The following is a 22008-nucleotide window of genomic DNA, read 5'->3' as shown; positions in this document are numbered from 1 at the left end:
CGCAGGGCGTCCATCCTGAGTGATGACTTTCTCCCAAGTCCCCTCCGTGTGTGAAACATCCTCGGTCTTGACGTCCCAGCCAGTACTGGGGGGCAGCCACAGAGCAGCCATGGGTCGGGTCCCCAGAACACAGTGCTGTTCTGCTGAGGGTCTCTGCAGCCCCCTGACTGGGACACTGGCCTGCAGCTGCCTTGTGATGGCTTTGTCTGGACACGGTGGAACATGGGAAGTCTAAAGTACATTTCAAAGCCTGAAATGGAGAAGGCTCAGCTGCCCGCAGGCAGGCCTTGCTCACAACAGCCTCGGGAGGGCACGCTCCACCCCAGGTCCACGGGCTGTGCAGATGTCTTCCTAACCTTACTCCAGGGACCCCTCCCCGGGCACCTCCGTCTCAGGTAGCATTACCTTCACTAGAACTCCACTGCATTGCTAATCAAGTCCTAGAGAGAGGCAAAGGTTCCAGAGGGGAAGGCCCGAGCCATCACTTGGCCCAGGGCTAACCCTGGGGTCTGCTTCACAGGGGGTGCTGCTTATTCACCGGTATGAGAATGCTAGAAAGTAGCTCCTTTAGTCTTCAGATCACATCTCCCAGGCAGCCACACAGCAGGCATATAAACCTACTAAAGGCAGGTATGTTGACTTTAGTTACAAGATGAATTAACTTTAACATGCTGCTTACGTGTTCATGATTAAAGTTTCCTATAAAGGCACTAAATGCTAAAGGGGGATTCAAAATTTCCAAGTTCATTTCTCCATCAACAAGAAAAGACCAAGAGTAACCTGTAAAGACATCTGAATTTGAAAGTACTTAATTTAACTACATTGTGACTAATACTAAGGAGCTGTGGCCATATATAATATGATGCGAGTGTCAATGTCCACGAATGGGTCAGAGAAGCCGGAGCCCAACTGTCCCCGGGCAGGGTGAAGCCCATCCTCTACACTCCATCCTCATCCAGAGCTGTCACCAGTGGGCAATGCTGTGTGGCCAAGGGATTCCTGTGCACACATGCTGCACGCACACGGCTGGCACAGCAGCTCAGAGTCTATACCAAGACAAGGCTCAGGCTGCAGCATACATTGCTCACTCCCAGACAGGAGCTACCCCTTCTGTCTGTACTTCAAGCGTTAAGTGCAAACAAGCATGAGCAACATGGCTCCAGAACTATTTCCAAACCAATTAATAAAATATTTTAAGCACACTTATATAGTAAGTTTCTACTTTCCCACATATCTGTGGTCCTGACCAACTTCCAAACTGGCCTGCAGTGTGCACCTGACCAGACAGCAGCCTGCCGTTTGGACTGGAACATGTCCAGTGACGGCCTGTAGGGTCCCTGCAGAGTGGGGAGCACCCTCCCAGGAGGTGAGGGGCTCAGCCATTCTTGTCTACCTGTGCCCTGCACAGACTGAATCTTGCCTTGCCACCCCCAACTGCCAGCTGTAACTAATACTGAAATTTAGTTTGGGAGAGCTTCTTGATCTTTTTCTTCATCTTCCAACAAACACCATTGAAAATAAGAAAAAAACCAAACCCACCGTCAACACCATTTAAGTGTTTCAGAGCCACACAATGCTCAATTCAGTCAGGATAACTGAACAGCATCAGAGCCACTCACCTGCGATCGTGTGCGCATACAGCCGGCTGCCAAAAGTGAAGACGTGCAGCTCGTACAACTTGGCGGTCTTCTCCAGGAACTCCTTGCAGTGCGGACGCAAACGGGTGTGCAGCATCGGCTCGCCCCGGCCCAGCTGGAAGTGAAATATGCCCTGAAAAGAACGGGGGTGCCCAGTCAGAAGGAAGGAGCCACGGAGACAGCACTTCCACACCCTGCCCCCCAAAGCTGCACATACACACTCTACTGTCACAGACGAGGAGTCGATTTACAGTGTACTAAACTCACGCAGCACAATGCTTTCCTTACACGAACTCTACGACAGTGAGCGCGGAATCTTCTGCTGTGGCAACTACCTACGGTAACTACCAATGACAACCACGGCAACCTCCTATGAAATCACAACCACCAGCTATGGTAACTACCAAAGACAAACATGACAACTACCTATGGTAACTACCAATGACAACCATGGTAACTACCTGTGAAATCAGAGTAACTACCAAAGGTAACACCTTATGGTAACTACCTATGATAACTACGGCAACTATCTATTATAACCATGGTAACCCCCTATGACAGCGAACCACAGTATGACTACCTATGATAATACAGGAACTCCCTATGGAAACTACCCATGATAACTATGGTATCTTAGTCGTCTAAGGAGAACTAAGGTAGCCAGCCAGTTGCTGTGGGCTTCAGCAAGGGGCTATGCCGACAGCAGCACACCCTCCTCCTTCCTGACAGTCTGTCTGATGATGGATAAAGCGGTATCTGAGTGACGTCACACACGTCTTTGTTTCTTCAAACACTAGCACTGTCAAGGAACAGAGACACAGCAGACTGCTTAGAAGAGATCTCCAGTAATCTACTGACAGTGTCTTCCTGAGTTACTGATGAAAGGAAACCAAACAGTCCCACATAACCTAGCCTAACTCATGGACTAGGTGAAGACAGTTTTATTAACTCACACCCACAACACAAACGCTGAAACAGTATTAGAGACCATCTTTAGGAGACAGATGAAATTAGTAGTAAAGCATACCTCACTTTATTGTGCTTCACAGATACTGCATATTTTACATCTCCGAGGTATGTCTGTACCGACCTGCTTGCACACGATTAACAAGCAAATAAGTTTTCTTTCTTTAGGAAGTTACACTCTGAACATTTTCAGCCTGTTTATCAATTTTCTCAGTAAAAATGCTCCATTTTTGTTTTTTTTTGAGGAAGATTAGCCCTGAGCTAACATCTGCTGCCAATCCTCCTCTTTTTGCTGAGGAAGACTGGCCCTGAGCTAACATCTGTGCCCATCTTCCTCCAGTTTATATGTGGGTTGCCTACCACAGCACGGCTTGCCAAGCAGTGCCATGTCTACACCTGGGATCCGAACCAGCGAACCCCTGGCCACCGAAGTGGAATGTGCGCACTTAACTGCTGCGCCACCGGGCCAACCCCACTCAGTAAAAACGCTCTAAAGAACTGAAGAAGAAAGGCACAACCCTCTAGGCCTATTGAATTTCTAACCAGCTCTAAATCAGTTAAACCCCTCAGGGGCCATCCTTTTAAAACATTTAGGAGCATGAAATTTTATAAATAATTTCACCCTACTCAACAGTTAAAAAGTGCAAAACTTGCAACATAAACATCCTTAAAAACACAAGTTCAGATCTCCAAAGTTAAGAAATAAATACGTCTTTCTAGATGTCTCCAGCAGGAATCCGGGTTCAGGAGCCATGACATGTGGTCGGGCACTCCTGAGTATCAGGCAGAGCCCTGTAATTACGCTGTTAACGAGCCCAGCAGAGGAGCCTGGGCCCGCGGGCAGAGGTGCACTAAAGCCAGCAAGAGCAGCTGAGGACCATCCAAGCAGAAGCGCAGACACCTTCACCTTCCAGACCACACAGGCTGAGAAACAGGCGTGTTCTAACTCGTTCAAAGTGTCTCATAAACCAATTAAAAATGCCCAACTTCAAAGGCACAATAAAACCCAGAAACAGCTGTGGCAATATACGCTGGTACATACGCGTCCAAACTACTGCATAAAGTCCTCGAACTCTTTAAGATACCGAGTAAGCAGAGTAGTTGTTATGAATGAAACAAACAAAGTATTTACTACCAGCCTACATCACACAAAAGAACACTGTATATTCCCTACAAGACCCCATGACATACACAAATGACTAATACAACTAAAAAATGTAAACTGTTTTGTGGGTGAGGAATGAATTTCAGCCATAAGAAGAAAATTCACTGCCCACCACAACTACTGAATCATCTCCACAGCACTGATGATGCAAGTTAAAGTAAAGCGATTTTTACGACATTAGGGACTTATGCAGATGATTTGTACGTACGTCTGTATCAGCTGATTTACAGACTAAGCCAAACGAAAATGACAAAATTTCTTTCAGATAAAGTTTGTAACAAAACTGATGACACGTGGTTGTCAATGAATTGTCTTCACCAGACAGCTCCTGTTACTATCACACTGTCAACCAGGGGTCGCACCCTCGAGGGGCTTTGGGGCAATGGCCCTGCTGGCCTTGGCTGCACTGCCTCCTGTGCCCAGCCCGGCTGCAGTCCTCTTTCCCCAGAGTACACCTTCTCGCTGTGCTCGGTCACAATTAGGAATTGGTGAGATCTGTAGATGCTGAAAACCCAAGATCTAGCACGAGTCTATGGGCTAAAAAGTGATGACCTTAGTGGTGAGGCCTCGCTAGTTAATGAGAGTATAAGCCGCACCAGCCTCCCTTTGGAGAGCCGTTTGTAACAGGCACTCAAAGCCTTCTGAAATGCCCAGAAATCCAACTTCTTGGGCTCTGTACTGAAGACAGAGTTGAAATGTGGGAAAGTTTTAAGTGTCCTTAAATAGGGTTCCGTCCTTGACCCCTTCATTTCTCTCCATCTCCGTGGAGAATCCATGCAAGGTGACACCCAGCCTTTATCCCGAGCCCACATCTCTCAGGTACAGACCCAGGTACCCACCTGCACCTCCCACCCCGAGTATTCCAGATATTCCCGGAGGGCATCCAAAATCAGCTCGTCTTCTCCACCAACACCATTCCTCCTTTGCCCTCCACTCTACCTTGAGAGGGAGGAACAACAAATTCCAGGTCTCAGAATTCTAAACCCTGCCAACTAACACGGCCACGTGTGGACCCAGCACACAAGGGGAGCCAGTGAATGAGGAGGTGAGCGTGAGCTGGTGGTACCTCCTGACGAGGACCAGCATGGAGGCCCCCTGCACCCCCTCAGAGTACAGGCCCACGGCGGAGCCCAGGCAGACGGGGCTGATAGGGAAGGAGTCTGCAGCTCCTACAGAAGCCCCCAAATGTCACCGAGGCCCCTCACTTTGTTTGACATCTGCTGGCAGTGCTGCTCCGTCGTGTGGATCAAGGTCTGGTCCAAGTCGACCATGAGCACCAGCTTTCTGTTTCGATGCAGTCGTTGCTGGTCTTCCCTTCCTAGCTGCTCAGCTTGCTGAAGTTAAAAAGAAAAACAACAAAGTAAGTATATTTGGATCCAAAATAAGGTGATTAAGAAAAACAAAAAGAAGCTGAGAGATATCCCTCACCACCCTCTGTACCATCTTCCCTGCCAGCTGAACCCACTGCGTGTTTACACACCCATGGGGCCATGGCAGGCACACCCCAGCTGCCCAGAGCCAGTGCCATTTGCCCCAAACCACTCTACGGCACTCTGACCGGAGCAGGTGCAGCAGCAGGTTGGGAAAGAAAGAGAGACAAGCTGCAGCCTTGGGTTTTGCTGGAAGACAACACATTCCACAAAAACCATCCAACCCCCCAGTGGTTATCTTAGAAATAACGACCACAGCACATCTGACATTTTCCCCAAACGTTCCGTAGATGCTCCCCACTGTCCCCAGGAAACGTCTTCTCAAACACCTGGGGACTTACCTCGGAGCTCACCATCAGCTCAGGGACACTGTGCACCATGGACACGGTGGCCGTGGACAGCGGCACCTGCTGCTTCCCGTTCTTGCTCTGCAACCTGTGGACGCGAGAAGGGGTGAGATGGAGGCCTGGAGCTGATGCACTGCATCAGGAAGCACACTGAACTGAAAGTGACAGGACTTCAATTCACACTCTAGTTGATGTGTACTGCTAGCTGAGCGCAGAATTTGACTGCTGACCCCCGCTAAAATATCCTCTGCTGTCTGAAAACAGGAAAACTGGGAAAAACCTAAGTAACAGTCACATTCACAAAGTTCTCTGAAAACAAACTGATGGTCACAATGAAACAGAGAGGCCCTCAAACTGAAAACACAGAAGGGTCCCCAGGCCTGACAGGTGGAAATGAGGGTAACCCGAGCAGCGGGTGTGGGACGGGGGCTGGGGGATCGTGAAGTACAGGCCGCATTCTGGGACGGCCACTCCAGACATTAAGGGATGCACAGTCTGCTCGGCTGGGACAAGAAACAAATCTTCACCCACCAGCACTTTCCTCCCACACCTGGGGTGAGCCTCAGACATAACTCAGTGCTTTTAGAACTGAAAGAAATAAAGCCAGAAGCTGACTGACTGCTCATGGCCAGATATGGGAAGGGGTGTCTGCCATGTGCAATTGCAGTTGGGTTCCTTACACTCCCCTCGCCCTGCCCTCAAACACCGCATCTCTTGCACGCACAGTCATCTTATCTCAAACACTGCGAGGTGCCGTGTGTTCGCTCTTGAGCTGCCAGTACTTACTGGGTTAGGTCTTGGCCACATTCAGCACACAAGCCTTTCATGACAACGGGGTGGCTACATCCTTCTAATCGCACCAGAACGGCTCTAGAAACAGGGATGAAAACAAGCACATTTGGAAAGGGAACTAGTACACTTCTGGCGGGAAAGGACAGCCCAGTTTCCAGCCCCCCAGGGACCCTCGCGTGACTCCAGGCAGGCCACATCAGCTCCTCTGGCTATCAAACCAAGGGCCTTTTCACCCATGGGTCTCTCTCACGTAAAACAACGAAACTGCAGACAACGCAGCTGAAAGAACTAAGGACGTCCTTCAGACTTGGGGATAACGTGCAAAGTGTCTCAAAATGCATTAACTATTGATACGCGATCCTCTTACATTTCTGATAAACAATTTATAAAAAGTGCAGCTTTGTCACGTCAACAAGGAACAACTTGGTATAACACCAGCGAGTAACACACGATTGTTACCTCTCAGTCTAGAGAGAGGCTTTGATTCATCTACGTTTTCTGACAGGACTACTGTAAAACTTGTACTTTTTATAAACACAGAAATTACTATTTTCTTTGTATGTTTCCATCAAACACTGGTCGCCTGGCAGCAGTCTTGGAAGGCAGCCAATTGGCATACGAAGCTAAAGGCTGTGTGATCAGAGCGCCCAGCGAGTCAGTGCCCCACAGGCCCAGGACGCAGTACCGTGGGGACTGTCAACCCTGCTGAGCCTTGCTCAGACCCCAGCACCGGGCCACAAGTCAGGCCAGAGTCCGTGCAGCAGGGCGTTTCCTCACAAAATCAGGCCACAAAACACAGACACTCTCCGCAGTCCAAAGAGTCAGGACCAGTCAGAGCCTCACCCCCAGTGATGGTTGTGCATCCCTTCTCCTGGCCCCAGCATACCTTGGAGGCCGCTGGGCTGCAAGTGATTGTCATGGGCTCACAGAGCTCCCCAACTGGTACCGCAAACCAGGGGGCAACACTCCTCCGCCACGCAGGAGCCTCTTTCTTCCCCTCCCTTCTGTCCTTACTGCTCACAACCAGTCACCCAGTACCCCTGGACAGTGCCCGGGGCCTCGGTATCCACAGTGTATCCGCAGCCTGGCTGCGGGCTCAGCCCCACATCACGGTGCTGGGTCCGATGGCAGGTGGCACCTCTTCCCCTCTGAGCTCTCCAGGAACACGCTCTGTCAGTCCATCCCCTCTCCCTGCGGCATGCTCTCCCCTGCCTCAACCCCACTTAAACCTCTACCTAAAAATCTGCCTCAATTTCCCCAATCTTAAATATACACAGGAATGGACAAATCCCCGCACCAGACCACACACAGCTCCCCTGAGCAACCTTCCCTTCCCTACGGCATCTGGTCAAGGACACCTCCTTGCTCCAGGCTGCCGCTGGCCGTGGCCTCTGGTGATCCCGTGCCAGGGGAGTCCTGACCGGCTCGCTGTCCACCTCCTCTGGGCACCCTGTACTTCCTCAGCCTTCACCACTGAGTCTCGTGCCTCTGGTCCCAGAGCTGGCATTCGGGACCCTGGCTCCACTAGCCTTCTGCACTCACGTGGCTCCGCAGCACCCCATCCACACCAAAACCCTGCCCTCCACCTGGGCACCTCAAGTCCTTCGCCCAGACACGGTTCTTGCAGTTACTCAGTCCCACCGAGTCCCACACAGGAGCTCCTCTGCCTCTCTAATCCCACCCACTACTACCCTCAGTGGCCGCCTGGTATGGGTCTCTTGGTCCACCACATGCAGTACCTCCACCCCAGGCCTCACGAGGACGCCTCGCACAGCTCCTGCTGCAGTGAGGGCATACCGCAGTCCACGGGGTCTCACCCACCTTTCCAGACCCCCTTTCCAACCATCTGTCACTCAGACTCCATCCCCACCGGGGCCCTTCCTCGCCTGCCCTGCTCTCCCGCACGCATGAGGGGAAAGACGAGGCGAGACTGTCTGGGATTACACCAGCAGAGCCGGCAAAAAGACCCGAGGAGCTTTCCTGACAGTCATCAAAGGTGTATTTCGATCACTTGCTAATGGAGCCCATGGAGCATTTGTCAGTGGAGCTTGTGGGGCCCTCTGGAACCTGGTAAAAATCTGCTGTTTGCCCCTTGGCATGCTGGAGGTAGGTTTTACGAGAAACAGAGTAAGCTGGTTCATTCACCAACCTACAAGGTCTTAAAAGCGCTGATGCTGCTGACATTCTAATTACAGGCTCTGCTGACCTACTATCACGTAAGAACACGCAGGCCACAGAACACTGTAACGGAAGGACTCTGGGCTCAGGCGTGTGTGACCTGGTGGCTTGGCCTCGAGATGCCACCTCTCCTCTGCGGGCACAGCTGACAGCATGAGACACACAGACAGTTTGCCTTTTATTCACTTCATTTATTTTTAAACTAAAACTTACGGCTTGGGGGATATTTTCCCAGGATTCTGAAAAAATATACTAGGAGGATTTCACCAATCTCCCCTAAAAACATTAACCTGAAAGGACATTGGGTGTGTCTCCAGCTCAACCAACAACCCGCTGGGAGTGCTCCTTGACGTGCATGTTCCCAGCCTGTGGTCTGCCTTTTCATTTTCTTGAAGTATTTCTTGAACACCAGGTTTTTAACTTTGATGAAGCCCAATTTATCAAGTTTTTTGTGTCCTTATTAAGAAACCTTTGTCTTACCCAGGTCATTAAGATTCAACGGGAACCCAGAGTGGGTGGGGCCACTAATTCTAGATGACTAGCTCTACTTGAAGTGGAAGGAAGCTTCTAGGACAGCCCCAAATGAGCGACATCTGGGTCTTGACAAGTGACGGAAAGAGGAAGAGCCATGGCCGGGGGCACAGGGGAGGTGCACCAGGCCTCAGGCTTCCCGGCTGAGAGCAGGACTGAGGGAGCAGCGGACTTGAGACCAGAGGTCCAGACGCGGAAGGCAGTATGAGGACCCACAGGAGGGCTCCACCGAGGGGCCTGGGCAGCAGGAGCGGGTGAGCAGACGCTGACTGGGCTGGCGGAGGTGGGAGGGGCCAGGGGATGCCTGAACCAGGTGGGAACGCAGACATTCCCACACACCCCTGGAACAAACCTACAGGCTGACGGCTGACCAGACACAGGCAAGGAGAGAGCACACAAACAGGAGCAAGATACAAACAAGACCAGCAAGTTCGGCTGGAAATGGAGCAAGGGAGGCATAGGCGCCTCAGCTGAATGCACACCGGATGTGGATGGGCCACAGACCCGACAGGCTGTGTGCCAGGCCAGGGCGTGACCGCCAAGGAGAAAACAGACAACAATGGGCCTTTGGGGAACCCCAACAATTAAGGGAGGGGCAGAAGAAAGAATGTCAATTAAAAAAAAAAAAAATCAGTGCTCACAGAGGCTGCAGAGCCAGGCCCACAAGAGAAACAGGGAGGGGACATTTGAGGAAAAAAGGGAGCGTCAGTGTTCAACGCCCGCAGAGAAACCAGACGCCTGGACAGGGAGGGAGATGTCCACATCTTGACTGTGGGTTGCTGTTCCATACGCTCAATAAAACTCACCAAACTTAAAAGTCGGGCACTGCACCGGTTGATTACAAACAAACGAGGCCAAGGCCAACAGACTGGCGGTTGAGAGTTGCTGGTGACCTTCCAAAAAGGCCTTCTGGCAGAACCCACAGCAAGACACAGAGGAGCGCACAGGCCAGCTGCCAGGGGGCTGGTGCCGCTGTCCCTCCGCCCTCCATCCCCCGAACACCCATTCACTCAACACTGCTCTGTGGGACATCACCCCACCCGCAGCCAGCATCACACACAGGGCGGAAGCCCACGCAGAGCGCACACAAAGGCTAAGGTGGGGGTGTCACCCAGTGTGACAGCTGGAGTCAGGACAGCAGCAGCCCTTCTGTCACCGTGTAGACCCCTGGGGCCTCACTATGCCACTCCACGGTCACCATGACCCAGTGCTCGGCCAATGATGTGCCTCCAAGCACTGCTGGAGGTCCCCACCCTGCTCCTCACTACCCTTGCCTCATCCTTCTATCCGAAGGACCCAAGCGTCTTCCCACACCCAGGGCTACACCTCCTCCTGGAAGTCTTCTCAGCTCCCAGTGCCCTATGTGACACCTGGCAGCCCCTTCCCAATGCGATATAACTTGAAGACCCCCCAGACGCAGAGTCCTCGAGGGAGCAGGGATTTACGGCCCTGTTGTGTTTCTGAGACCCAGGGAGAGCCTGGCCGTCAGCAGGTACCCAGGGCAGGTGGGAGCGAGGACACACGTGCTGCCTAACCACAGTGTACACACTTGGCAATGCAGATCAAACACGTGCCTTTCTCTAAAACTCTTTCACGTACTCTTTCACGTACTGATTACATTACAAGTCATGTCATTTTCTGTGCTGGGGTCAAAAGGTCTGGCCTGTCTTATTCAACAGGGCAGATCAGGGCTCAGGCAGCTGCACGTGCTCCCACCGGGCCGCATCTAGTGACATCTTTGGTTGTCATAACTCAGAGGCAGGCTGCAGGCATCCAGCGGGTGGGGGTCAAGGATGCTAAGCCTCCTACCCTGCACAGGATGCCCCACAGCAAACCCCAGTGCAGATAACAGACAGATGGTGCTGGTTTATAAGCTTTTCCTGGTGGACTATCCAGAGCTACATGCAGCCTGAGTGTCCTCGACATTCTAGAGGCAACCGTCCCCAACAGGACAGTGATCAGTGACAGTCAGGCAACATCCAGAGGGAGGCCCCTGCTCATGAAAGATACACGGGACAACTCAAATTACCCAAAAGGACCTGAAGAGAGTGTTGAATGTTGAACCCTGACTTCACACAGAAACGAGCACTATGCCAAGCCTGCGAAGGTGTTCACTTCATCATGATGCTGTGGGACCATGGCCAGCAAGACATTTAAGCAACACATGAGTAACACACAGAGCAACTTGATCTCTCATAAGACGCCCTGTTTCAAGTAACATCTATTCTCCTTGACAGTCCTTGTCCCACATCACCCAATGTCTTGGTGGGCTCAGCACAGAACATGACCTAGGACAATAAGCACCTGCTCTCCCCAGATGCTTCTCCAAAGCCCACACTCAGCTGCATCGCCCCCACCTCCTGGGACTGAGCTCTTGAAGACAAGGACCTCAGCACCCTAACCCCAGGGTCGAGTCCACACACAGGGAGGCTGAGGGGAAGAGAAGGTGGTATACAAGCGGCCAAATGCAAAACAAAGTGCTACACAATATTCTCAGAGTATCTGAGTCAGAAATGTGCTACTATCCAGCAAAGTGGCTCAAAGCTCTGAAGCCCAAGTAAGAGCACATTTGGAAACCCACTGCTTCATAAACTAATCCAAAGGGAAGGCTAACGCCACAGCTGCCTGGCTCAGGGGAGAGAAGGTGAAGAAAAATGCAATGCCATCTCCACTCAAAAGCAGGGAGGAGGCCTACATCTTCACAGATGTGTTCCAGGCAATTGTCCCTAGAGATAAAGACGCTGTCCGCTGCCACCAGCCACTGCTGCGTGCGGTCTGCACACCCGACTGCCCGTCAAGCCTAGTTGCTGGACTTTCTGCAGCTTGGGAGGATGGCAGGAGATGCCTGGGGCTCAGAGCTGTAGCTGGATGGACTCCACGGGACACACACACACACGGTACTGCCCAAGTGCAGCCCGTGATGGCCTGCGTCCTTCACAGAAGACTCAGATGTGTGGCCCAGGCAACCAACGGTTTGCCCCCTCACTGATGATCGCATGAGGCCCAGGCTGCAGCATCTCAGAAACACGCAGTCTAAGCTAAGGAGGGGAAGGATACTTTATTCTGTCTCAACGAAACGATCACTCCAAGTGCCTTTCTGGGTCAGAGCTGAGTACACACTACCCCAGAAGACCTCTTCTGTATCTGCGAATGGCTAAACCGTTCTCAAAAAGAGAGATGGCGTGGCCACGGGAGACGGAAAGGGATTAGGAAAGCCGTAGCAGCAATGGCCTTTTCCAGTGCAAGATGTTCCCACTTTTCTTCTCTGCAGACACTCACACAACCAAGGATGAAAGGCACTGAGTGGATCTGAGTATTTCTACCCTCAACCCCTAAACAGCAAGCACACCGTAAAGGAAGCAACACGTCGTGAACTCTGAAACAGCGCTTCAACCAAGGAGACCAGCCCCAGAACATCCAGTCACCAATACATGTGAACTTCCTCGTTTGTCCCTGAAGAAAATCCACAGGAAAATCATGAAATGCAATTTCTAAATGAGTTATTTTCCCCAAAATATACAAGTACCAAAGCCTCCTGAATTTTTTGTACCTATCAGCTTTCGTGTCTGCTCTCTCTAATGGGAAAGTTAGAGGGTGAGGGGTGCATCAGAAAGAGCAAAGTGTTAGGGAGCTGAGCGTCTGAACTCAGTGCTCGTCAGGTGGTCGCTATTAAGTGCTGGGTCTGGGTGAGCCAGCCTTCCTCTTCCCTTCATGGACCAGGGGAGCTCAAGACCCCTTCTGGGCCCCTGGCACCTGAGTGTGGACGTGTCCTGGGGAAGAGGAGAGCATGTTGTGAGCCCAGGTCTTGTCAGAGGAGCCAGATTGAAGGGGCTCCCACTGGCCAAATCTGGGATAACTTGAGCATCAAGGCAAATAATAGCAATGGACTATAATCCTTGAATAAAACATGAATCCACGAGTCCACAAGGATAAACTAACTGTCCTTACAGAAGAAAGCCAACCAAGAAGAGTAGAAGGAATGGAATCGAGAACATTGCCATTCGACAATCCTGACAAAAACAGCAGATTCAGACAAGAATCATCAATAAGTGCCAAAAATGGTGGGTGACAGTTTGATGAGAATTTAAGACACTTACTGAGTAATAAAGTATCTCTCACAAGAAGAGATACATCAGGAAAATTAGTCATTTTCCACCACAGCCACCACCTTGACCAAGGAATCAACACCAGGAACAAACCAAAGCCATGTGCCACTGGACAGGCTGCTCAGAGCACAAGGGTGACCAGAGACACTCCTGCCCAGTGGACACTGTGGCCTGACCACCGCTCTGCAAAACTACTGCACACAACGAGAAGAAGTGGAGGGGAAGACACAGCAGCTGCCCCAGGACAGAGGAACAAGGACAGGAAGAGGAGGGAAGACACAGCAGCTGCCCCAGGACAGAGGAACAAGGACAGGAAGAGGAGGGGAAGACTCAGGAGCTGCCCCAGGTCAGAGGAACAAGGACAGGAAGAGGAGGGGAAGACACAGCAGCTGCCCCAGGACAGAGGAACAAGGACAGGAAGAGGAGGGGAAGACACAGCAGCTGCCCCAGGACAGACGAACAAGGAGAGGAAGAGGAGGGGAAGACACAGCAGCTGCCCCAGGACAGAGGAACAAGGACAGGAAGAGGAGGGGAAGACACAGCAGCTGCCCCAGGACAGAGGAATAAGGACAGGAAGAGGAGGGAAGACTCAGCAGCTGCCCCAGGACAGACGAACAAGGACAGGAAGAGGAGGGGAAGACTCAGCAGCTGCCCCAGGACAGACGAACAAGGACAGGAAGAGGAGGGGAAGACTCAGGAGCTGCCCCAGGACAGACGAACAAGGAGAGGAAGAGGAGGGGAAGACTCAGGAGCTGCCCCAGGACAGAGGAACAAGGACAGGAAGAGGAGGGGAAGACTCAGGAGCTGCCCCAGGACAGAGGAACAAGGACAGGAAGAGGAGGGGAAGACTCAGGAGCTGCCCCAGGACAGACGAACAAGGAGAGGAAGAGGAGGGGAAGACACAGGAGCTGCCCCAGGACAGACGAACAAGGACAGGAAGAGGAGGGGAAGACTCAGCAGCTGCCCCAGGACAGAGGAACAAGGACAGGAAGAGGAGGGGAAGACTCAGGAGCTGCCACAGGTCAGAGGAATAAGGACAGGAAGAGGAGGGGAAGACTCAGCAGCTGCCCCAGGACAGAGGAACAAGGACAGGAAGAGGAGGGGAAGACTCAGCAGCTGCCCCAGGACAGAGGAACAAGGACAGGAAGAGGAGGGGAAGACTCAGCAGCTGCCCCAGGCCAGAGGAACAAGGACAGGAAGAGGAGGGGAAGACTCAGCAGCTGCCCCAGGACAGAGGAACAAGGACAGGAAGAGGAGGGAAGACTCAGGAGCTGCCCCAGGCCAGAGGAACAAGGACAGGAAGAGGAGGGAAGACTCAGCAGCTGCCCCAGGTCAGAGGAACAAGGAGAGGAAGAGGAGGGGAAGACTCAGGAGCTGCCCCAGGACAGACGAACAAGGAGAGGAAGAGGAGGGAAGACTCAGGAGCTGCCCCAGGCCAGAGGAACAAGGACAGGAAGAGGAGGGGAAGACTCAGGAGCTGCCCCAGGACAGAGGAACAAGGACAGGAAGAGGAGGGGAAGACTCAGGAGCTGCCCCAGGACAGACGAACAAGGACAGGAAGAGGAGGGAAGACTCAGGAGCTGCCCCAGGACAGAGGAACAAGGACAGGAAGAGGAGGGAAGACTCAGGAGCTGCCCCAGGACAGAGGAACAAGGACAGGAAGAGGAGGGAAGACTCAGCAGCTGCCCCAGGTCAGAGGAACAAGGAGAGGAAGAGGAGGGGAAGACTCAGGAGCTGCCCCAGGACAGACGAACAAGGACAGGAAGAGGAGGGGAAGACTCAGGAGCTGCCCCAGGACAGAGGAACAAGGACAGGAAGAGGAGGGGAAGACTCAGGAGCTGCCCCAGGACAGACGAACAAGGACAGGAAGAGGAGGGGAAGACTCAGGAGCTGCCCCAGGACAGAGGAACAAGGACAGGAAGAGGAGGGGAAGACTCAGGAGCTGCCCCAGGACAGAGGAACAAGGACAGGAAGAGGAGGGGAAGACTCAGGCGCTGCCCCAGGTCAGGAGACCACGGAGCCGGCCCTGATCCCACTCGTGACCCAGACTCTGCTGCTACAAAGGACGTCACAGCCCCTCACGGAAACCACAGAGCTTAAGAGAGCCCTGCGCCAGAGCTGCTGTGCTTCTGATTACTGCAGCACGGCTAGGTAGGAGAATGTCTTGGGTTTTAGGAAATCAAAGTCTTCAGGGGTAAAGTGACATCTTGCCTGCAACTAACGCCTCACCTTCAGAAAAAAAATAACGTGTGCAACGGTGGAGAAGGATAAAGTAAACACGGTGAAATGTCAGCATCTGGGAAATCTGTGTGCAGCTCTTGAGAACTCTTGGTACTATTCCTGCAGGGTTCCGCTAAGTCTGAAAATGTGTCCAAAAAGGAGCTAAATGTGTAGGTGTTCTGTCTGCAAGTACTGCGGGAGGTGGGGAGACGGTCATCAACACACCCCCATCAGTCAAGCTGGGCAAGGGGCTGGACACACCCCGAGCCAGGACAAAGCCACTGCAGAGAACCCTGGCCTGCTCCGGTCTGGGCTCTGAAGCTGCGGTTCTAAGAGAAAAGGCCCCAGCGTTTGAAGGAGAAGCGAGGGAGGGCAGGACTAGGAGGGCCATTCCCAGCGCAACGGAACCAAGGACAGACGCTGCAGAGGAAGCCTACAGAGCGCTCTCAGAACTGTGAACCCTTCCAGGGTGCTCCAGGGTGACTTACTTGACAAACTCTACCTTCCTAACACATTTCTAAAGCAGGTGGAACCACATGCACCCAGACTCCCCTGCACTGCTGGGTCAACAGCTCAGAGGGCCTCAGTGCTGCAGTGTCTCCAGCCCGCAACCTGGAGGGCTGTGAAATTCTTCAAAATGACATGCCAGCAAATTTAAACGCTTCCAGCCTTAAAAAGCAGCACCATCCCCACACCATGCTCATATGAAAAGCAGTGTGGAGTATGCACACACCTATCAGTTAACACACAATGGACCGAACTCCATCATTCCCACAGACTTAGAACCAGCACACGAAACACATCACGACAGCATGGAGCCAGCAGCTCCAAACCAAAGCACACAACCAAAAGCACCACAAGAAAACCAGGAGCCTCTTTTAAAATTCAAAGTTTGGGGCCGGCCCAGTGGTCGAGGGATTAAGTTTGCAGGCTCCGCTTCAGTGGCCCAAGGTTTTGTGGGTTCGGATCTTGGGTGTGGACACGGCATGGCTCATCAGGCCATGCTGAGGTGGTGTTCACATAGCACAACCAGGGGCACTCACAACTGGAATGTACAGCTATGCACTAGGGGGCTTTGGGGAGAAGAAGAAAAAAACAATACAGAGATTAAATAGGTTAAAATTTAGCTCAAGTTCTTCTGGAAGTTATGAGGAATTGTGTGAACATAAAACGCTAAACGAGTTATATTTAAAACCTACTTACAACCTTTAGGAAATAGATGTACCTTCTAAGACGTTACACAAACACTCTGAAATTGACTTATTCTTTTTCTAGACTCTCACTCCCCTAAATATAAAAAGCACTTTTTCTGAGACAAGTGACACATTACATTTGCTGTTGTTATCTTTAGCTTTAATATCAGTACTTGTGCATTGTCTTTTAAAATACATACAAAGTTGAAGATTCGCCCACTCTACTAACTAGATATTTAATTTCATGGACACACTTTAAAATTAACTTTAAAGAAAACACGAACATGGAGACAAATCTGATAATGCAAACTACAATTTCCTAAAACCCACAAGTCCTTTTTTAGGCAGACACTTCAAAGGCCATTTGGTTCAAAGGACTTTTTATTTAAAAGATTAGACAAGACACCTAAAAACCAAAACAACTGCAGCAAAGATAAATTGTATACACACACAGAGCTAAGGGTGACAAGGCCAATGGTTTTCTAAGGGAAAACTGGAGAAAGACAAAACAGAAATCCCTCTGAAGTAAAGATTAAGTTTAATGGGTTCAAGTAAACAAAGTAACAATTTCCTCAGTTTTAGACATAAATGTCTTTTAAACCAACTAATCTTTTAAATAGCGCACATGTCAACAGGGAGGGGTAAGGTGATTTAACTAAAAGAGTCTACTGATTTGTCAGGATTCTTGATATCAGGACGAGAAAGTAATGTCCTTGCTCCAAGGCAAGACCTATTTGGACAATCACCTTACTGCACTGACCGAACCGTGTTTAGAATTTAAAAACCCCTCACTACCCAAGTCTGGAACCCTAAAATGGGCACTAATCTAAGGCTGTCTTCTGCACGTGTTCATCCAGCTCCTTTATTCTGGAGCCCAAAGAGCAATGGAGACGGCCAGGCTGCAACTTTCATTTTGTTCAGTTATCCTCCCCTGCTTTCCAGCAGCGCTCACCGTAAACTCCGGCCGATGCAGACACTCTTCCTGCAGACAGACAGGGTACACAGCACAACTAAAGCTGGTCAGATGTCCACTAAGGATGCAGACACTCCCAGTCTTCTCCTGTGTCGGTCCTTACTCATCACCAGACTCGTTCCCTGATTTTTTTCTTGGTGAGGAAGATTCGCTCTGAGTAACATCTGTTGCCAGTCTTCCTCTTTTTTTGCTTGAGGAAGATTAGCTCTGATCTAACCTCTGTGCCAATCTTCCTCTATTTTCTATGTGGGATGCTGCCACAGCATGGCTTGACAAGTGGTGTAGGTCTGCGCCTGGGATCTTAAGCTGCAAACCCAGGCTGCCAAAGCAGAGCATGCCAGACTTAACCACTACGCCACAGGGCTGGCCCCCTTGATTATTTTATGTAGCTTCCTTTCCTTTGGGGACTTCAGTGTCTCCCAGTGAATGACGACAGACAAAAAAGCAGACAGGTGGGGAGGAAGGACATCATCAGGTAAACTAATAACTAACAGATTTAGTTTCTGACAAATGGTGCCCTGTCACAATATTTTCAAATCAAAATAATTTTAACCCACATAGATGTTATGAAAACAGACACATACCTTCATTCTATCTACTTGCCCCCACGGGGACCCTCTGGATGAAGTGCAGCCTAAGGAAGAGACAGCACGGAGGAGGAACAAGAGAGCACTCAGCAAGGTGAGGTGCTGCACATGTCAAAACCTCACGGGACCTCAGTTCCCTCCTGTATGTGGAATAAGAGGAGGCCCACCTCTACCTGACAGCATGAAACACTACAAACACGTACAATCCTATCACGGGTCACAGGGGTAACAGGGCAATCATTTCAACTACGCCCAGACACAGGGTTTCTAAGTTCCCAGGACTGCTCATTGCTGGAGAATAACTGGATGCGGTGAGGATGCATCCTGCTGGTGACAGAATGATGATGGCAAAGACAGTTCCAGCCAGGGGAGCCTGGCTCTGTGCTGGTGCCTTCCTCATTCCCACTCGCACCTGCATCCCAGGAGAAATGTGACCACTCGGCAGACTCTTGGAGGCCAGTGATGAACCACCAGAGTGAGACACCTAGGACCTCAACACAAACACACGCAAAGAAAACTGCTCACACTAGGACCTGGCTGACTGGTGAGATTAATGCATCAGGTTCCTGCAATCAGCTGATGGGACCAAAGCACTGCACGTGGAGTTTCTCACTAACCAGCTGTCACCTGTCGCTGCCCTGTCTGGGCCTCAGCAGCCTTCTCCATACAATTAGAGGAAGAGAATGGCGGGGAGAAAAGCTCTCCACTTCAGGGGTTTTCTACACAGTGACACACCAGCACTGAGCTTCACCTCCATAATTTATGAGTTGATGGGTTTATAGGCTCATTAGGTCCCGAGCGATGGTCAGGTAACATCTGACTTCAAAGTAATGACGACAGGACGCCACAGTGTCACACGGATGGCACAGTTAGCCCCTCTCTCCCAAGAGGTCAGGCAGACAGCTCCGGTGGAGAGTGCCGCTCAAGGCAGCCCCCATTGCACTCCACCTGCATTCACTGGGCAAGCGTAGGCGCCTGAGCCAAAGGCTGAGGACCCAGGCTCTGTCCAAACGATGAGCCAGGAAAACTGAATGAAGGACTGGGCTCCTAGGGCTGGGGTGGAGGCCTGTCCTACCCCATCCTATCCTGGTCATCAGCTGCCATGTGAAGGGTGGGGAGCAAATGCTCAACAGCCAGAGGGTCAGTGCAGGCCACAGGGAGAGAAGCAGAGGCCAGAGCAAGTGGCACCACGAGAGGAGGGCCAGCGAGGGCAGAAAGGGGACTGAGCACCCAGGCTGCACTGGGGCCCAGCAGAGAAAAGCTACACACCAACCTCTACAGACGGGAACGCTGACTACCCTGGCTTTCCACTCCTGACAATGACAACCACAGTCACGTGCACACACCTGTCAACACACCAACCTAACCTCAGAGCACAACACTGGGAAACTCACACGGATAGGCTGTCAGGTTCACACACTTCAAAAAAAACAACAAAGTCCCTTTATGAGGTTAAAAGCAAGGTAGGGAGAGCTGCAGCCCACCGCGGGAAGGGGTACTTCTGCGTCCCCTGAACTCCCTGTGCAAGGCTGCACCCCTTCCCGAGCTGATGCAGAACTGCGCCAGGATCACAGCCACGCTTCACAGCTTCCTCGAACCTAGAGGCGTGCTCCCTCCCGGTTTATGCCAAGAGGACAGCACGGAGCTGGCTGAGTTTTCTTAACTTACAAACGCGGAGTCTGAGAGTGGGGAAGCCACCTGCTACAGAAGGACGACAGCACTGCACTGTTTCCTAGAGTGCAACTTCGTGGCTCACCACCTTTGCAAAGGCAGAGCCTCCGACCGGTAAAACAACAAGTAGTGACTGTCATCCGGCCTTAGAAAGACACACAGATGCACACCGAGTGCAGCCCCTTCCGCTGCAGTCCTGGGGACACCTTCCTGCCCAGAGCCAGGCCCAAGACCCCTCCCCACCTCGGCACCCAACCTTCTCCTGGGCCAGGACCCCTTCAGACCCCCTTCAGACCCTGGCCCCATCCTCTCCTGGCCTGGAACGACCTCCAGACCTCAGCCCCATCACTTCTGATCCAAGACCTCTTCCTCCCCATCCCCTCTCTTGGGCCGGGACTCCTGTCCACACCCCCCCGCCCCTCTCCTTGTCAGGACCCCCTGCAGACCCCGGCCCCATCCCCTCTCCTGGGCCGGGACTCCTGTCCAGCCCCTCCCCGCCCCTCTCCTGGTCAGGAGCCCCTGCAGACCCCGGCCCCATCCCCTCTCCTGGTGCGGGACTTCTGTCCAGCCCCTCCCGCTCCTCTCCTGGTCAGGACCCTCTCCAGACCCCGGCCTCGTCCTCTCTACCGGCCCGGGACGCCCTCCTTTTCCTTCCCCGCCGGCCCCACTCACCCGGGGGCCACCACCTGGCCCGGCTGCGCGCACAGCTCCCGCACCACGCCGGCGCGCTCTGACCTCAGCCGGCGCTCTGCGCGCACGCAGCCCCCAGAGCCGGCGCGGGCAGGAGCGGGCCCGGGGGACTGCGCGGAGGCGGCGGCCTCGCACACGGCCAGCACGGAGCCGAGACGCACGGCTGCGCCCGCCGCCACCCTCCATTCGAGCAGGCGCAGCGGCCCGGGGCCCGGGCAGCGCACCTCGGCCACGGCAGCCGGCGGGGCGCCCTCGGCGGGACGGCGGGCGGCGGGCGGCGGTTCCATCGCGGCTGGCGGGTGCTGAGAAAACGCGTCGGCGGGCGGGGCTCAGGGTCCGGCGCCCATCGCGGGCGGGAGACGCGGCCCAGGCGGCGGCGGCGGCGCTACAACACCCACTCCGGCACCGGCTTCCACCCGCCGCCCCGGTCCGCGCCGGCTTCCGGGACGGCGTGCGACGTCACGTGACGCCGCATGCGTGCGTGAGCCGAGGGGCCCGCGGGAACACACGCCCGCGCGGGCCCGGGAGGCCTTGCGCTGGCCGCGGGTACCGGAAGCGTCCAAGAACCAGCCTGCGGGGTGGGCCCGGCGGGAACAGTGTCGCTACACGCCCCATCTGCCCTAGGATCGCCGGCGTCGTGGGACGACGGCTACCGGCATGCAACGCGGGCCGCCGTCCCACCGCCCCGCCCGTCACGCGCTCAGGCCTGGCGTCCTGAGAACTACGAGTCCCGGCATGCAACGCGGGCCTCCGTCCCACAGCCCGATCAGGCGCTGGTATTCCGTGTCGTTAGACGGCTGGTCCCGGCATGCAACGCGGGCGTCGTGGAGCTGCGCTCCTGGCTTGCCGCGCGCCGTCCGGGGTCAGAGGGCGGAGGGCGCCGGGTCGCTCGCGTTCGTGCGTTTCGGCGTCCCAGAGGCGCCTTGCCGACGTGCCGCGTGGGGCGGTCTCCCGCCCTGGCGCGCCGCTGGGAGCTGCCTCGGGGGCCAGGGGACGGGGCTGCGCGCGGGTCCCTCGTCACCTCCAGGGTGACCCTGAGGAGCCGCGCGCTGGGCGTGCGGACGGGGCCCGACGGCAGAGCCCGGGGCGGGGCGGAGGCCGGGGACCGGGCGCGGAGGGGCGGGCCGTGCCCGGGCTCCCTGGCGGCGGGGTCAGGCCGGACGTGAGCCCGGTCCGCGCGGGCGCCCGCCTGCCGAGGGGCTGGGCCAGGGAGGGGGCGCCCGGAGCGCGGCTGCCCCGGCTGGCAGGCCCGGAGGAGGGGCGGACGTCCGCGCACCGCGAGCGGGCTGCTTGGACACGTCGTAGACCCGGCAGTTCCCGCCGAGCTGGCCGGGGCGACCGGGCACTGGCGGTCGTGCGGTCGGGAACGAGAGACGGCGCTGCCGGCCTTGCGGAGTGGGACGGGTCCGAGGGGCCGCGAGCGGCTGCGTGCTGACGAGCGGTGCCCGGTGCGGCGGCGGGTCCGGGCGCTCGCCGGCCGGGGCCGGGGATGAGGAGCCGCTCCCGCGGGACGGGCCGCGCG

General features: G+C 53.9%; 1 protein-coding gene across 5 annotated transcripts in view; it reads right to left on the bottom strand.

The window, feature by feature from the left end:
- Positions 1 to 21202, bottom strand: part of CTDP1 (CTD phosphatase subunit 1) — an 81372-nt gene extending 60170 nt beyond the window's left edge. For 3 of the 5 annotated variants that reach the window (XR_011542136.1, XM_070627928.1, XM_070627930.1), the window contains exons 1-5: positions 20469 to 21157; positions 6332 to 6415; positions 5540 to 5633; positions 4974 to 5102; positions 1620 to 1770 (exon numbers count right to left, since the gene is read on the bottom strand). Coding sequence is in view for 4 of the 5 variants with exons in the window: in XM_070627928.1 (XP_070484029.1) it covers positions 1620 to 1770; positions 4974 to 5102; positions 5540 to 5633; positions 6332 to 6415; positions 20469 to 20773 (763 nt within the window). In the remaining variant the exon portion in view is untranslated. Of the gene's footprint in view, positions 1 to 1619; positions 1771 to 4973; positions 5103 to 5539; positions 5634 to 6331; positions 6416 to 20468 lie in introns of all 5 variants that reach the window. The other 2 variants (XM_070627927.1, XM_070627929.1) reach the window with 2 other exon arrangements.
- Positions 21203 to 22008: the final 806 nt, after the last annotated feature.

The sequence above is a fragment of the Equus przewalskii genome, chromosome 7 (genome assembly GCF_037783145.1).
Source record: "Equus przewalskii isolate Varuska chromosome 7, EquPr2, whole genome shotgun sequence".
NCBI lineage: Eukaryota > Metazoa > Chordata > Mammalia > Perissodactyla > Equidae > Equus > Equus przewalskii.
Note: the sequence above shows the minus strand (reverse complement) of the source record. Positions and strands in the feature narration are given on the sequence as shown.